The sequence below is a fragment of the Nelumbo lutea genome, chromosome 4 (assembly GCF_056320005.1).
Source record: "Nelumbo lutea isolate HS-2025 chromosome 4, American lotus-T2T, whole genome shotgun sequence".
NCBI classification, from domain to species: domain Eukaryota; kingdom Viridiplantae; phylum Streptophyta; class Magnoliopsida; order Proteales; family Nelumbonaceae; genus Nelumbo; species Nelumbo lutea.
In genome coordinates, this window is record NC_142687.1 from 91,629,817 (window position 1) to 91,648,068 (window position 18,252).

The following is an 18,252-nucleotide window of genomic DNA, read 5'->3' on the forward strand; positions in this document are numbered from 1 at the left end:
TCCATAAATAATTGAACTCAGTTCGAAGTAATCGAGTTTGAGTTGAGTTAGTCAAATCGAGTTTGAGTTTTGTAATATCCAGCTCAAGTGGTTCGCAAGCCTAATTGAGCTCATAAATAAAAGTATTCTAACGTTAATTTATTTATAAAAATAAATAAATTTTTTATGAAAATTAATTTATATATAATTTTTTATATTTTAATATACTTAATATTAATTTATTTATAATTTTCAATGTTAATTTATTAATAATCAGCTCAAATAACTCACAAGTATCAACTTGAATCAAGTTTGAGCCAAAAACTTGAATCTCGATTGAGCTCCAATCAAATTTCAAGCTCTATGTTTATGAGTAAGGATGTCAACAGATTGGATTCAGCACGGATTTGCCTCAACCCAAACCCAATCCTCTAGCGTCCCAACTGGAACCTGACTTTTTTTTTTTTTGATTCACCAACTTGAACCCGGCTTTGTCTCACTCAAAAAAAAAAAAGAAAAAATTCCAAACCCAACCCAACTTTATAGGATATAACTTGATACTGATTCGACCTGACTTATATAACATTTCAATTATATTTTTTAAACCTAAAAACCATGGTTTTCAAAACCAGACCGAACTAGATGGTTGAACCAAAAAAATCGAGAACCGGTCACCTGACCGGTTCCATTTTTCCCCAAAACCGCTGAATCGACCGGTTAACCGTTCGAACAATTTTGACCGTTTTTCAAAATTTTAATTTTTTAAATTATTTTTTATTTTTTTGTTAGAATGGGCCGACCGTTTAGATCGAACGATCGAACCGTTTGAACCAATAACTAGACCCTTGACTGGTTCGATCACTGGTTCGGCTTTAAAAACCATGACCATTAATTTAAGATAGGATTTTGTTTTATAGATTCTAAGATGTCATTTTTCTAAATAAATCCTTAAACTTTAAGGTTGTGTTTGGTTTGAAGGAAAATATAGGGAAAGAAGGGGAAATGCAGAGAAACATATACAAAGTTTGTAAAAGTTATATATATATATATATATATATATATATATATATATATATATATATATATTAAAAATCTAATAGTTTGCAAATAGGCAATAACCACTACTATTAATATCTATTAACCTCACCAAACTCTACCGATTACCCAAAAAATTGGTACGTATCATTGCTTACTAATACATTACAATATTTTGAACTTTACAAATTACACCTAACTCCTTTTCAATTTGCTTTATATCTATCACATGCATGCATTGCGTAGAAAAAATTTGGCTGTCCACATTTAACAGCCTATGCTGGCCACAGGGCTAACATATTAATCTGTATGGACTCTATGCAATAGTAATAGTGTTAGAGACAGTTGGAGGCATGGCCACGTGGACGAATGTATCATTTGGAAAGAGCTCGTGAAGAGCCTTAAGTTTTCTCTTGCCTGCTCTAACATGATCATCCTCTCCAAGCTTCCAGTGCGTTGGCGGTACCAACTGTCAACTAGCTCAATACCTTGGCTGATTGTAGAATCAGATCCAAATCAATTCTAAATCTATCAAGTGGCTCTGAGCCTCTGACTCATTGAAGTGAAAGCCTAGGATCAAATCCCGCTGTATTATAATTATATATATTATATCTATCAATGCATAACTACATATATGTGAAAATTAATATATTTTTTTCATCAAAAATCAAAATTGGAATGGAGGAATCAAGATCTGCTCCTCACAGAATACTCGTCACAGCACCTCCCAGCTGTATATCGAAAACATCTCCATTATTATTCATGGGGGAGCTATTCCCTCCCAATACATGTTGGATGTTCTGGGAGGTGCGAATCTCGATTCTGGATGGGGGATTAAATCCAAATCCGGGATATATCTGAAAAATATCTCATCCTCCAATTCACCGGGGTAACGTATTGTGAGTAGGTGTGGGTAGAGTTCTCGTAAACAGGTGATCCGAACTCGCCAAAACAAACCCCCTAAAAAGTAAAAATAGTTTGTCATCCTTCATAACGGGCTATGAGTATGATGACGAAGGTTTCTGTTGGAACACGAGAGAGACAGAATTAATTTTTTGGTGGAGGAGAGTAGAGAGCTCCGGTAGATATTAATTGCATGGCTCAAAATATAATATATAATAATTATTTTTATATTTAATTGATATTTTTAATTCAGTTGTTACCTTTTTTATATTTACAAAAAATTTAAAAACTAGAATTTGAAGCCAAAAAAAGTTACAATTCAGTGCACAAAGTTATGGCTTAAAAGTTTACAATACATTTAGTGTGAAACCCGTGCCATGACCCGGTCACCTAATCAAACGGGTCAATGGTCCAGCAACTCAGGTCAAACAATTTTTAACCAGATTTTTTATCAATTCTCAGGTTTTAGTAAAACTGGACCCATAATCACGGCCAAGTGACTGTTCAAACTTCAAACAGTTCAACCGGCAAAATCAACGGTTGAAAACATTGGTTTTGTCTGGATGACTACAAATGATTGAGAAAAAAATTATCCATTCTCTTCATTTTCTGTTGTCTTCGTGTCGTCCTAATGCATTTCAAATCAAAAGGACAAATCAATCTCATTTGGATGGTAAATAAACTTAGGGGTTTTCACTAACCAAAACATCTTCCATGACTGCTCTTGTTTTCTACGAGTCTATGAGTCTATGACGATGCTTGAAAACCTTTCTTGGAAAAGATTCTTAGGAGAATTAAAATAGTACCCAGATAAACCTAAACAACAAGGAGAGTGAATGTAATTATGTAAACTTAGCTCGAGTTCAAAAGCTAGGAAAATAGGAAACACGAACACTGCAACATTGGTACATATCCATAACTCAGTCGTAGTCATCTGGTCTGGTCAACATAAATTTTGGCACACAATCTATTATCTGGGCCTTGATCCCTTGTTAAATTTGTGAATCAACAGTTAAGAGTTAAAAATCTTGAATTTTAGCTCTGAATTTTTCTGCAATGTTACTCGAAGCAAAATATCCAAAAGTAAAAAACGAAAATTCCCTATTTACCAAAAAATAGTAAAAGTGACCATAAAAATGAAAAATCCACTAAATTCTAAAACACTGACGTCTTAAAAAATCTATAAATTTTTTGAAGAAAAGATTACATAGAAGTATTATGATGGCTTCCAAATGAAATGATCGAATGTCTTAAAAAATTGCAAAATGAAAATTCTTACCAAGCTACATAATGTACCAGAGCATCTAATATGGACTTACAGATTTATCAGGTGTACCTCCTGTTCTGGTTATTCTCATCCTCCTCTCTTGATCTTTGGGAGCTTTATCTTTATGAGTTCAACAATGGCAATCATGGATGGGACTTGAAGATGTAAGCATAAAAGAACCTACTTCCCAGCAAATTCTGACTGCGTTTATGCTTTTCATTGACAACAATCAAGAGGATTTCATCAATGAGTGAAGAATTTAGATATAAGATGGTTCAACTTTCAGAAGGATTTCAAAAAGGGGACCGAGAGACAGCAAGAGCTGAACTAAACAACATAAAAAGAAAAAAGAGAGGGAAAAAAGTAAAAATAGTAGTTGACCAAATTGGGCTCCTTTAGAATTAGACCATAATATACAAGACATAAGTCATGTATGTTTCTTGACTGGTAGCAAAGAAACACTTTAATTATTTCAACTAAAAGAACAGATTACATAAGAAGAATATGGGCCCTCTCCAAACACATTTATATATCGTGTTCTCCACTTTCTACAAAGAATGTGGATATATCCAGTTATCCACCTTTTCTAAAGAATAATAAATAATTTACTTTCTTTTTATCTCTAAGGAGTGAACAGTACAGGTATTTCTCTGGTAGACGATTAATACAGGTATTTTGACGAAGTTATTTTCCTTTTTTTTTTTTTTTTTGTAGAGAATCAGTATTTCTCATTTATGGGGTTCCATATTGACGCAGAGGAGGAAAAGAGGAGAAAAATAACAAAAACTTACATGCATAAAAATTTCACCTTAAGTTCTAAAACCACACCAAATTACAGAAACTCTTTCTTTGAGATGTTACCTCCCTCTGTGATGGTTTGGTTCAGACGTTCAGTTGAACTTGTGTGCAAACATTGCATCACTTGTTCGCAAGAAGAGGTTCTTGTAATCTTGTCACGTTGGAATCATCATCTGCAAAATTCTTTGGAGTTTGCCCTTGCCTACTTTGACCTCCCTGAGGAAGAAGAAGAGACCATTAAAAAACAAAGCTTTAGCTACGTATACACAGAGTTGGGAACGAGTACAACATTGCAAGGTTCATCAATCATCAACAAGGCTAGACCATATCCAGAAAATGTACTCAGTTCAAAGCATTGATACTTATCGTGTTTTCAGATAATGTACTCAGTTCAAAGCATTGATACTTATCGTGTTTTCAGGGTCACTGAAACGCTAAATACTGAGAGTTAGGTCATTTTAATAGGTTTAGACATTAATATCCAACTTAATATATATAGGGCAGCCCAGTGGAGGCTTAATATACCTATATGTAAATTATCGAAGTAAAGAAAATAAAAGAGTACCGATGGTTGGACACTGTTGGAAGCTCTCGATTACTTTGAACCATGAATGTAATTTATACTTCAACTAGGCTTTTAATCACTGAAGTTCTTTCTACCTGATTACCAAGAATTGAAACGAATCTTTGTACACTAGTGAGACACTCTTTGACGGTGCAGTGCAGCTTGCAACAAGGTTCATTCCCACCTGTATCCTTTTGATGTAATGAATGTAAAACCCACCAATCATCCATAAAAAAATGTAAAATCCACCAATCAAACTAGCTAAAAATTAATTAGTTAAAAAGTTAGCTTCTATTTTACGAGCATTTCATTATTCTGGTACAATAAAGTACCATTTATGAACATTTAAAATCATCCTTCCATGATGGACGCTGATTTCTTGCTGTTCCAATATATGATCCATTTTCTGTAGTCGGTATTTGTACTCATGGAGAGAAGTCGGAAGAAAGAAAAATATAGACACAGTACTACATTACAACATATGGCTTCTACGTGTTGAAGCACCTCAGAAGCTACAGAGTTTATAACCCTTGCAGCCAAAATTCATGGTTTTGACAATGATCCTGTCACTGTTCTTAACAGCATTTTAATGCTTTTGGGGTAGAAACCGTTACTATTACTACTATATCTGAATGTAACTGAAGCTCTATGAAGCGGCATACAAGAAAAGATCTATGGTTATAATGTAACTAAACATGCGCCAACTGTGGAGTAGGTTAACCATGCACATGGGGGCTTGAATGAGCAGAAGACCATTGCATGACTTCTATAGCATCAATTGTACTGCTGCTTTGAGTAAATTAGCAAAGTTTTTGTTTTTTTTTTTTTGTTTTTTTTTTTTTTATCAATGAGTAAATTGATAAGTTGGAGGAGGTTTTCTTTTTTCCTTTTCTTCTTCTCCAATGTGGAAAGAGTATAATGTTTTAGGAGGGAATTTTTTTGGAAAAGTTTGGATATTGTAATCTGATTGTTGTATTTATTTAGTTGTTTGTTCTCTCTTTTTTTTAATTGTTTGTTCTCTTTATGCAGGTAAATTCTCTTCACCTTTATCAATGAAAGAAGAACATTCTGTACCTGGCTACAAAGTGCACTTTGACAAAAAACTTAAACTTATTTGCATAACAACATTCTAGGTTAAAGCAAAAAGGAATAAACAAATAATCCACATAAAAATAGAGGTCAATGTGCCTGATGTTTGTTGATAACATAGTATTAATTGATGAAACTACTGAGCGATTAAATGAAAAATTAGGTTTATGGACAACTGCATTGGAAACAAAAGGTTTTAAAATAAGTAAGACTAAAGCAGAATATATGCAATGCAAATTTAATAATAATAGGAGTGTAAACCAGGGACACTTGGAATTTGAGACCAAGAAATAACTCAATGGCCTCTTTTAATGCCTTGGTTCAGTAATTCATAACAAAGGGGAGATTGAGGAGGATGATACCGATAGAATTAGAGCAGGATGGGCAAAATGGAGGGGTGCATCTGGAGTGATGGGAGAGGCAAATACTGAGTTTGGCTAAAAGGAAAATTCTATAAAACAGTCGTAACACCAGCCATGTTGTATGGAGCAGTGTTGGGCAGTTAAGAAACATCAATGTCCAAAAAATGAGTGGCAGAAATGTGAATGCTTAGATGAACAAGTGGTAAGAATAGGAAGGACAGGGTCAGAAATGAAGTCATACAAAGGAACCTAGGAGTAGCTCCAATAAGTGATAAAATGAGAGAAAGTAGATTGAGATGGTGTGGTCATGTGCATAGAAGACCATCTACAGCACCTATTAGAAAAAGTGCACTGTTACAAATTGAAGGGATTAGAAGAGCTAGAGGCAAACCAAAAAGGAATTGGGTGGAGGTAATAAGAAAAGATTTAAGCACCCATAATTTAATGATGGATATGGCACTGAACAGAACAGAATGGTGAAGCAGGATTCATATAGCTGACACCATATAGTTGGGATAAGGCTTAGGTGATGATGATAATAATAAAAAAAAATGAGGTGGATGGGGATGGAGGAAAAGGCCTCCGGTTTTTTTCCGTATTTGGAAAATTTTTAATGAGTTTTGTGAAGTCAGAACAACAGAAGGTTTGAGATCAAGGATTGCTTTTAGCCAAAGATACATGGATGGTAGGCAAAGTTTAGTAGGCTGGAGTGAAGGAGAATTTTTCCCTTCTCTTTGTGATTTTTGTCTCAGAAATCATAGTGTCTCATAAGCATATACCTTAAGGCCTCCAGTTTCTCTCTCCGTATTTGGGAAATTCTGCAATAAGTTTTGTGCAGTAGGAACAACAGAATTGAGATAAAGGATTGCTTTGATCAAAGAAACAATACTTCAATTTATCCATTGAAGTTCAAAAATACTGGCATAATAGCATTGCATTCAACAAAATGTGGACATTAAACCAAGTTGGATTTATTCCAAGTAGGATGGAGCAGATGGAGCAAGGGATAATTTCTCCCTTGTAAAATATGGGTATTAATATATTTTTTTTTCTTGGATGGCATCAGGAGCATGCAGCCCATTGTTTTTTTTTCTTGGATGGCATCATGAGTATGCAACCCTGTTCCAATTTTGGTTGCTCCTCAATTTTGAATGTCAACATTAGGAGCTTTAAGTGATCCTCCCTTAACCAAATGCTGTTAGGATACCATCCAACAAAAACACAAGGACAGCAACAACATCGGCAGGATAGAGATAGTAAACTACTTACTATTCCCTTCTGACCAGTTAATCTCCGAGTTGACGGAGCACGTGCCACTGATGAGGCAGCAGCTGCTGCAGCAACACGTATCCTGACAGAGAGAGAGAGAGAGAGAAAGAGAGAGAGAGACTGTAAACATAACATACTAACTTTCATGGGCAACTCATAAATGCAAGTAAAAGCAAACAATATCTAAAACTTTAATTTTGCGGTACCTTCTATGTACATCAACATATTCATCTGTCTCATCTACAATCTCCTCCTGCGATAGTAAATAAAAAAATTACAAAATAGTTAATCCATAAAATTAAAATAAATAAAAGTTAAAAATACATAAGCAAGTGAGTGTTTGACATTGAGGCTATCATATTATAACAGCCCTCCATGATGGAAAAACCTTTTTTTTTTCTTTTTTCTTTTTTTTTTTTGGGGGGGGGGGGGGATAGAAAGTCTTTATGTTACAAATCTAAGAAAGGTCCACTAATCAGATGATCTAAACTGAAAAATGAATACTCCATTCTTTATCTATTTTCACTCTTTTGACAACATACTATTGAAGAGGTGAAACATCAAAAGAATGATCTAGAAGAAACAGTACGTAGGTAGAGACATGCAGTAGGTAACCAGAACAATATGTGGATTACTTGGAGAAGCTCTTCGAATACATCCTCCAGGGTGATGATACCAATGACTTCTCCATCTTCAATATCTTCTGGCAGACGGGGCATGCCATTGGTTGCTGCATCAGTTTGGTGATGAGGGGTTTGCCTGTTTAAAGTGACTGTCAAGGGAACCTTTTCAATATCTACAGTTATGCTTTCCGATTTTTCTTCCTGCCTAGGTAGCAATGGAACAGTTAATTTGGAATCATCACTAATGGCTTTGTTTTCTTCAGTTTTTTCTCCATCACCAATAGGGGGGAGACTCTTGTTTTTCCCTTTAACCTTCACAACAGCTGCCATATGACTGCTTCCCTTCTGAAATTCATTCAGAATATCATATAGAGGCATATCTGCAGGAACCCTGGGAAATGCTTCAGATATTAATATTTTGATTCTAAATATGTGAGTTAGAAAAAGAAATAAAAATAAAGTGGTTCAATAAGCACACCTTGGTATCCTCCGGATAGAAACAGCACTGACTGGGGTCTCTGTTTCAGCTCGTACAGTGAGAAGACTTTTCACCTAACAAAAACAGTTTGAAAAAGTAAAAGGAAAAGCGAATGACCAACTGCATAATCAATTAATACTAGCAACCACATAGTGAACAGGAGCCAGAAGTGTTCTTTTTCTTTTTTTAATATTCTCAGACTCACCAGTAGAAGTCCAATAATGTTTTTTGGATTCCCGGAGTAGACAGGAACTCGACTATGGCCCCGAGCAAGAATTTTCCCAATTGCTTCCCTGAGTATTCATTAACTTACATGCTTCAATAATCTTTCTTCCATAGCTTCTACTAACAAATATGACAATTTAGGGGACAAAGACAATTTGGATAATGCTTAGAAGTTGACCTTCCTTTTGAACCAAAATATATATTAGAGGTGTCTAGGACACTCTTACCGAAGAAGAAATAAAAACCATCTTTTCTTACAAAACAAAAGTTTTTTATTAAATATCATTTTAGCTTTACTTCCTCTAGAAACTCTTAAACTATATACAGAGATATTTGACTATAACCCAATCTGATCTCAGAACTCTATCAAAACCAATAACATGATCTTTAAGCATCAGTATAAATTTTCTAGTCAGAATCCACTAAACTAAGTATATTAATAAAAACAGGGTATTTTTCCATCTAGACAAACAGGTAAGAATGATTGACAGTCCAAAGGGCAGGGGTTTTATGCCACATGCAGACTGACCTGGAAAATCCACTTTTAGGGCTTGCAAGCCTCTTAGATTAAATTTCTTCAATTTATGACACATTAACAAGGATGTAAAAGAATGATTGCCATTTGACACATGACAGTTGTAGTGACAACCCAGAAACAGAAAACTTGTTTGTGTGCTTCACCCTCTGTGGTAAGTTTTACCTTGAAAGCTCTGTCAGATGGCAACCGTTCTTTTAAAGCCTTGTTAATATGTCATAAATTGAATCTAAAAGGCTTATAATCCCTAAAAGTGGATTTTCCAGGTCAGCCCTGCATGTGGCATAAAATCCCTACCATGTGGACTTGCAAGGAGTGGTTGAAAGGAAAAACTTTGGTTTTGTTGATGGGTGGTGTAAATGTATATTGGGTTGTATTAGGACTTCCTACTATTCGATTTTGGTGAACGATATGGTGGTGGGTAATTTTCCATCCCTCAAAGGATTAAGGCAAGGGGCCCCCTCTCTCCCTTCCTTTTCACTCTAATTGTTGATGTGTTCGGAAGACTAATTTCTAGGGCCAATTCTAGAAACTTAATAAGGGGTTGGAGAGTAGATAGGGATGAAGTTCCAATCACTCACCTGCAATTTGCTAATGATACATTCCTTTTTTGTGAAGGAGGTGATTTGAGACGAGTGAGAAACTTAAAAGTAGATAATACAAAGTTTTGAGCAAATATCCAATTTGAAAATCAATTTTGACAAAAGTTGTATTGTGGTTTCTCAATGTGAGCAAGAATTTTGGATTGTGCGGTTTCTCAATGGCCTATGACTTACTTGGGTTTACCTTTGGGGGATAATCCGAGAGGTTAGAAACTTCTAGAACCTAGTGGTTGAAAGGTTCACAAAGAAATTGGCTTCTTGGAAGAGTAGTTATTAACATTTGGGAGGAAGGATCACATTGATTAAGTACACATTAAACAATATCCTGTTTTCTCAAATTTCTCCTGATGATTCTGTGGAGAAATTGGGAAGAAGTGGCAAGAAGTTATTCCATAAGGGAAAGGATAAAGGATGTATGGTTACCCCTACCTGAAAACTATGTGAAGCTGAATTTTGATGGGAGCAGCAGGGGGAATCCAGGACCTGCTGGTATAGGAGGGGTTGTGAGAGACAGGGATGGCAAACTGTTAGCCTTGTTCTCTGGCCCAGTGGGGATTGGGGACTCTCTCAAGGCAGAACTACTTGCTGCCTTACAAGGAGTACAAATTGCCAACGAACTGAACATAACCAATTTGGTGATTGAAGGGGACTCAAAACTGGTGGTGGGTTGGTTAAACGATCCAGAATCTGTAATAGGGTGCTACAGGGATGAGATAAAAAAAGTTTTTATAGATCACAAAGTATGAACTTGAGGATAGAATGGGTGAGGAGATCAGAAAATGGGTTAACTGATACTCTAGCCAAACAAGGGGTGAATAGACAATCTTTGTTTTGGGCTCACCTGTAATATTCTTGTAATAATTTCTGTTCTGTTTTGTTTATAGAGAGGTAGCTTCTCATGCCTCTCTAAGGGATAAGGGATGCTTGTAATGCTTATATCTTTAGAATTAATAAAATATATTCTCATTTATAAAAAAAAAAGATTAGAAAAGTTGATGAGGGATTTTTTATGGGAGCCAGGGGAGGAAAAAAAGGATCATAGATTAAGTTTGGGGGTGGTTTGTAGGAGTAAAAAGCGTGGTGGCCTAGGTATTGGGAATATTCAGGAAAGGAATATTGCTCTTTTGGGTAAATGGTTGTGGAGATTGCCAAATGATAGAGACAAATTGTGGGCAAAGGTGGTCATTAGAATTCATGGGCTTGCCGATGAAGGCTAGGTCGCTAGTACACTAGAGTTCATACTAGGGCTACAAGAGATTTCCCATGGAAATCCATTCATGCCATCCTACCTTCTTTTATGGAAATATTGTCAAATTCTGGGAATGTGTTTAGCTAGGCAATTAACCATTGAAGGAGCAATTCCCATCTCTCTTCACCCTTTCCAACCGTAGGAGAAAGCCTATTTCTTTTTCTTGGTTCCTTCTAACTGCAGGTTTGGGTTTGATTGGGACTTGGATTTTAAAAGAGGCCTCCATGAGTTTGAATAAGTAATGTTTTGTCATTGCTCCAAAGTCTTTAAGGGGTATTCTTCCTTTGGTTCTTTCACTTGCGATCATTCTTTAGGTCCTAATACAACCTAGTGATAGTTTTGGAGTATTCTTTCCTCGTAAGGAGGTTTGGAGCAAACACATTCCACCTAGGATAGGAGATTTTTCTGGAAAGAATTAAAACTTGTGATTTACTCCAAAGAAAAAGACCTAATTGGTACCTATCCACCCACTAGTATTCTCTCTATAAGGCCAAGGGTGAGACTTGCTATCACTTATTAATCTCCTACCCCTTCACTTATTCAATTTGGGAATGGTACACACACCAAATGTACAAAACCTAACCTGTTTACCTTTGTTAATTAGCCGTAGAAGAGGGGAAGAATTCTTTAGAGGTGTCCAAGGGCAGTTATATGTTGGATGATTTGGGAAGAAAGGAATTAGAGAACCTTTTCAATGAATGAGAGGAACAGGGGTGCTCTAATTGAAATTATTACCATTAGAGTGGTCCATTCATTAAGTCCTTGAAACTTTTTGAGGATTTTCCTGCTAGTGACTTGACGAGGAAGTGGTTTGGAGTGGCTTGTTCTTGAATCTGGGACCTTCAGGTATTGGAGGAGTGTATAGGGATGACAAAGGAAGAATTTTTGCTCTATTCTCTGGTCCAATTGGTGTGGGTGTGGGTAACTCATTGAGGGCTGAATTAATGGCTGTTTTGGAAGGTGTTATAGCTAAGGATTGCATATCTGTAAATTAGTGATTGAAGGGGATTCAAAGTTGGTTATAAATTGGTTGCAAAAGGAGGAGGATACTGGTTGATAGGTTTACATTTACGAGAGGAGGAGAATTAGAAGGCTGATACAAGATGTGGAGGTTATTCTACGATGGGTGAAAAGAGATGCTAATTCCTTTGTTGATTCTTTGGGTAAACAAGGGATGGGAAGAAACCAACTGTTTTGGGCTTTGTAATCATATATCTAATTAAGGGAGAGCTAAGAGAGTTTATTTCTTGCTGTCTTCATCCTTGTACTTCCTTGCTTTTATTTTAATGAATTTGTTTCAGTTATTGACCAAAAAGAAAAAAGAAACAAAATGTAGTTTGCATGTAAATGTGAAAAACAAGAAATATGAATGCTGCCTTCAGCCATATGATAAAGATAAAATCAAGGAATAGTAATAATAGAAAACTCTAAACAAAAATATCAGCAAACACTTGAGATGTGGACTCACCAATCCAGTTTTGAATTAACATCCAATGAAAATGTTGACTCGATAGGTGTCATGGCTTCCTCAGCAGTCTGTTCATAGAAAGAAATTATTAGAGCCTTAGATTCATCCCATGACACAAACTGGCAACTAAAGCTTCAGACAAGGAACACAAATATTAAAAGTTACAACTGATGACAATTCATTCGAAAGAAGAAAGAGAACAGAACAAAACTCTGACAAACTCAACCCTACACCGCAAGCACAGCCAAACACAAAGAACAAACAACCCCCACATAACCTTACAAAAACAATAGCCACACTCTACCACACTATGAAAACACCAAACTCAAAAAGGCCACAAATCCACCTAATCAAAAGAGACTCAACTCCATCATTTAGCTCGTTCAACTGCTTAACCGGAAAACCTCACTGCTCCTCTAATAGAACTTTTTGATTTCTTCACCTTTTTTATGAGATCCACACAGAAAAGACCCCCTTTAGTCTTGCAAAAACTTCAGAAACCTGCACTGCTCAAACATTTTTCTGCCTCCTGAGACACCTTCACCATTGAGAACTTTCTCGAGATCCTTAAAATTCTTATGACTTGCATTTACTCTCTCTACCTCTAACACTACATTCTTCTCAAAGATCTGCTCAGCCTGTCTCATTGTCCTCTTTATCCACATTAATCTGCAACTGTAGATGAACTAAATTCAATTGAAACGCCTTGACACCTAAATTAAAACCATCTTTATTATTCTTCAAGTTATCTTCCACGACACTTCTCTCCTCCAACTCTCTAAAAAGCTTTCTCGCAACCATCTTCATTAACCATATTTTGATACTGCAGATACTGTTGCATTACCACTTAAAATGGTTTTAGTAGTTGAATTACTAAATTTATCATACCATGCAACACCCCTCCAACTTGAACTTCCTAAAACGCACCAAAGAAAAGTTCGTGCTCAAGTTCGATTAGGCTCGATTCGAGTTATTTTCTAATAGAGTTCAAATTGAGTTTGAATCTCAAGGCAAGCTCGACTGGTTATTTGAACTCTAGCTCAACTAATATCGAAAGCTCGTGAGCCTGGCTCGATTAACATATGCATGCATACATATATATTATAGAACATATAAATATATTTTATAATATATTATGAAAATATATTTTTATATTCTATATAATATAAGAATATATTATATTTAATATTTAATAATATATATATATATTCATAAAATATAAAAATATATTCATTTTTGAGCTTTTGAGCCAAACTCGAACTCAAATTCGAGCTTAACAGTACTTTAGTCGAACCAAGCCAAGAAATAGAAGTTCATTTCGACTCGGGTTTATTGCACCCCCTACTTGCCATGCCAAACAGATACACCATAAAGCAGAAATAAAACAATATCATTGATTTGGGGGGATGTGGGGGTGTGAGAAGAAAGACCTTTGACAATAAGGCTAGATCTGCTAAGACCTAATTTCTCACATTTCCTACCTTTGTAATTCATGGGCTGTAAATTTTGATGCTTTCAAAGGAATCTCCCTGACTGACCTACAAAGAAGTGGTTATAATTTTCTTCACTCCTATCTAATAAGCTAATCCTCCCCTGAGGTTTTGGAACAAGATCGGAGGGGATAATGAAATTAAATTTTGATGGGAGTGCTTCAAGTAAACCAGGTGTTGCTGGAATAGGAGGGGGTAATCAAAGGGAGAGATGGTAATTTGTGCTGGGCTTTTAGTGGCCCAATTGGAATTGCAGATTCTACAAAGACTAAGGTCATGGCAGCTCTCACCGGGATTCAAATAGCTAGAGATTTGGGCATCTCAACTTTAGCCATTGGAGGTGATTCTGAAAATACAATCAAAATGCTAGGAGTAAATGACAGTGGCCCTTGGAGGCTTGTTCACTGTCTGGCAAATGACGGTGGTCTAGCAAAATTTGGTGCTCATTTTGATACTTTGTATAGTGACTCATGCCTCTGTAATCTCTAAGGAGTTTGCCTGCTTTTTCTGCTGTACATCCTCTCATGTACTCCTTTTTCTTTTTCTAATAGGAGTTATCTTTTCTAAAAAAAATAATATCATTGATTTCTACACTCCACACAAACAAATATGCAGATCACATGGCACAAGTATAACATTATCATATTTACAACTGAATTTCATATCTATACCTTATGCAAACAAATTTCTCAAAACATTGATTTTTTTTTATTGTAGAAAAGAAAAAATTTAGTCAAAAGGGGAAATACAAGATAAATTCAAAATCTAAGTCCATTGCAATTCTTACCTTTTCAGTTAAATCTAGAGCTCCACTAATAATCGTTGTTTCATCATGTGTGAGTTCACCTCCCTTACCAGCCTAAAATCATAACATGGCGCATTGAAAAGGCAAAAAAACTTTAATGCACATTTTCACATTGCTATCATTCCTAAAGATATTAACAAACTGTTACCAAGAATTATTTTCTAACACCTCTATTTTCAGTTCCAAATAAGCGTACCTCTTGGCTGTGAATAGAGACAAGGGCTTTTAACTGAGCCCGCCTGAATAGTGCTTCATTATGTCCCAATACCCAGTCCAAAACCTGAAAAACGTATCAACATCTTATCATGGATGACACTCCATAAGTACCTAGGTTTTTGAAGTATGATAACATGTGCACAACATGTTAGGAATACAAGGAAACCAAGTAAATGAATAATGGATAGAAACTAAACAACAGACAATATCTCCACTATGCAACATCCCCCTTCAGTCTCTTACAAATGAAATGGTGATGAGAATGAAAAGCATTATACCTTTCTTCCTTTGAGAAGTAAAATAGAGTAAAGTCAAATATTTCTTTCTTCAGTTCTTGTACTAACAGATATTACCTTCCCAATAGGATAAGCTATTGGATAGCAGACTATCATCAAAATACGAACAAGCCAAACAAAATTTGCACCTACAGCAAGTCCATATCTTGAGCATATTGCTTGTGGAATAATCTGATACAAGAGGGCAAGAAGTACTTCAGTTCTTCTTACATAAACTATATGAATATTCTGAAGCTATAAAAATATAAAAATATAGCAATTACCTCTCCAAAAGCTAGAACAAAGGTTACAGAAAGAACAACAGCTACAAACGGATGGAAGATCTTATCCAAATATATAGGAAGGGCCTGCAGGTAGCAAGTCATAGATGAAAAAAAAAATTGTAGTGATGCAATATCAAGACAATGCACAGAAGATTATGGAACCAAATGCTCTCAAGAGAACTTCTAATAGCTGCAAGTAGAGGGTGCAATGTGGGTCGGATTAGGTTGGGAACTTGTCAAATTTTCAATGGGCCCAAAACCTAACCCAAACCCCGAACCTGATGTAGTTGAAGTTCTTCAAGTTAGGCATCTGACTTGCAGCCCCTGCAAGAGCCTAGAAGAAGCAAGTTAAAATCTGAACCAAGGGTTCCATAGCTTCCATTTAAACGATCTATCTAAGTTGTACTCCACAGTCCACATATATGGTGATAGTATGAAATGAGAATCATATCATTATATTTCGCACTCGTGTATTTTATAACATCCGACATTTAAAGAATTGGTTTCATTTTTAGTTGCTCATATATCTTTTTACAATTTTTTCTTATTTTGTTTTTGATACTCAAAGGAGCCTCCTCTCTCTCTCTCTCTCTCTCTCTCTCTCTCTCTCTCTCTCTCTCTCTCTCTCTCTCTTTGTTCTGTTTTCCTGTAAGGATTCATTTCTCCCTTATTTTATATGATTTCTGTTTGTGAAAATTGGGTATAACATTTAGTAGAAGATAATAGCTCCATGTACGGGGGAATAGCGAAGCAAATTCATGTAGCTTGATCCAAATAGTTGGGATGTATTAATTGTTCTGTGTTGACTGTATGATAGTTGCTACAAGAGCGTCATCACGTCCTAGTTATCCGAGTATACCGAGGACTACAAGTTACAGGAAGAGAAATACTACATATACGATTTCAAAGAAATTGTCAAACAACAAATAAACGCTTTTTGTGTTTGGAATAGGGTGGAAATGGAAAAGTAGTCCTGAATCAGATAGTTTTTTTTTTTTTTTAATGTTATGCTGTTCAGTTCTGAAATCGAGCTGCACGGAGTATAGAAACGAGCAGATTCTTGTTCCATTTTCCCTTGTTCGATGGATAATAAAATGAATAAGGAGCCAGTCGTTCTGGAACTGGAATCCACCAAATCGTGGATTCCTTGCGGCTTCTCAAGTCCCCCCCCCCCCCCAAAAAAAAAAAAAAATAAATAAATAAAAATAAAAGAAAGAAAAGAAGAATACAAATAAAAAATAAAATATTCAAACACAGACTATGCCAGCATAAATAATCAGAAAGAGGAACAAATATAATTCAGCAATTACCTCCATGGCGCAAGCATTACATAGAAGCAGAGTCACAAGAAGCTGGTGTTGCTTTTGAACGACTGGAAGGATAGCAGCTAAATAAAAAATGGATAATCAAAATGAGCCGCACGAATAACAAACCATAGTCCATAAGCTTCATTAAGGCTGATACTTAGCCAAGCTGTTCAACCATAGGATAAAGGGATATAAATTTATAAGATTTCACACCACACCAGCAAAACACCCCAACCCCCAACTCGTGAAATGCACCAGGTTCTACCGAGTGTTAACCACTGACGGAAAGAATAAACCAACAAATATCAGGATTGAAATAAACTCGAATTGAAGGTTAAATAAGAAATGATCATTTTTCAACTTTTTTAAATAAACAAACCGGATTCAGGATTATATATATAATCCAAAAGCAACCTATGCTCCATTTCTCAATTTGCTCCACTTCTTCATCGATCAAAAGCAGACGATCAAACAAATAATAAAAAAAATGAAGGCCATTAGAATTGAAAAGAATAGAGAGAGAGAGAGGGGGAGAGAGAGACCCGCTTGCTTCTTCTCCGTGGAGGTTCCGCTTCTCTGAAGGATTTCAAGCTCGACGTGACCGAGGGACATCAATCCTAACGTGAGGCCGGACATGATTCCTCCGAAGAGAACAAGGACGCATGAGATCCCTGCGTATGTGTACCACCAGAAGGATCCGAATGCGATGTCATCGCTTTCCACCACAAGGAAAGCTCTCGTCGACATTCGAACTAGGGCTAAAGCATTTAAAACCAACATCTGTCGCTCCTCGTAAGTGCAGAAACGGAGAGAGAAGAATAGAAAACCAGAGAGAGCGAGAGAGAAACAGAGCAGTGATGTTCTTCCGACTTTTATGTACGCTTGAATCTCCGATACAAGACGGAAGCCACTAGAGAGTATGGAGGATCGTGTACACTTGTCCAAAACACAGGTAATGTGTATGACAGTGTTGTCTCACTTTTCTTCGTATTTCTTCTTCTTCAGTCGAAGATCGGGATTTGTTTGCTTCCAATTTATCGCATGTGGCAGGTGAATAATAACCACGTGTTTCCTTACATCAGGAAATATTGGGTACACTTGCCATTAATACTTTTTTTTAAAGGGTAGGATGATGCAAGATATTACGTTTGTAAGGGTGATCTTACGCTGTGTTTGGTTTGATAAAAGAAATAAGTGAGAAACAGACAAAATTTCAGAAAATTTTCACAAATTTTGTTAAGAATTTTTCTTCATAAGTTTCTATTTTCACATTCAAAACGTCTGTGATTTGGTTAGTCAAAGGAGAAATATAATGTTTGAACTTTTATTTCACAATATATCAAAATAGAGGTGTAAAACTTTTTTTACTAAAATACCTTTTTCTTTCTGAATACTGTGAGAGCTCAAATTGTAATATAAATTAGGGAA

General features: G+C 35.9%; 1 protein-coding gene across 6 annotated transcripts; it reads right to left on the minus strand.

The window, feature by feature from the left end:
* Nucleotides 1–2,998: 2,998 nt before the first annotated feature.
* On the minus strand, nt 2,999–17,855 carry LOC148861783 (DUF21 domain-containing protein At4g14240-like). Of its 6 annotated transcripts, none has more exons than XR_016112832.1 (14): nt 17,367–17,855; nt 16,828–16,904; nt 15,518–15,601; nt 15,312–15,425; nt 14,939–15,022; nt 14,725–14,796; nt 12,448–12,515; nt 8,574–8,661; nt 8,369–8,442; nt 7,903–8,281; nt 7,474–7,520; nt 7,268–7,349; nt 4,046–4,198; nt 2,999–3,396 (listed from the first exon to the last, which is right to left on the minus strand). XR_016112832.1 is itself a non-coding variant. In XM_088984120.1 (13 exons), the coding sequence occupies exons 1-13, from the start codon at nt 17,602–17,604 to the stop codon at nt 4,103–4,105; spliced, it is 1,503 nt and encodes a 500-aa protein (XP_088840246.1). In that variant the 5' UTR covers nt 17,605–17,855; the 3' UTR covers nt 3,621–4,102. The 6 variants fall into 6 exon arrangements, 1 of the variants encoding a protein (XP_088840246.1); XR_016112836.1 differs by having other exon boundaries at nt 7,883–8,281; XR_016112834.1 differs by having other exon boundaries at nt 7,857–8,281.
* Nucleotides 17,856–18,252: the final 397 nt, after the last annotated feature.

Bases quoted from the DNA above. Each gene is read 5' to 3' on its own strand.
- LOC148861783 (XM_088984120.1), bottom strand. From the start codon at position 17,604: ATGTTGGTTTTAAATGCTTTAGCCCTAGTTCGAATGTCGACGAGAGCT. The intron at 12,516-14,724 runs GTAAGAATTGCA...TTCTATGAACAG, and splicing joins CTCTAGATTTAACTGAAAAG to ACTGCTGAGGAAGCCATGAC. The intron at 7,350-7,473 runs GTACCGCAAAAT...TCTCTCTGTCAG, and splicing joins TATGTTGATGTACATAGAAG to GATACGTGTTGCTGCAGCAG.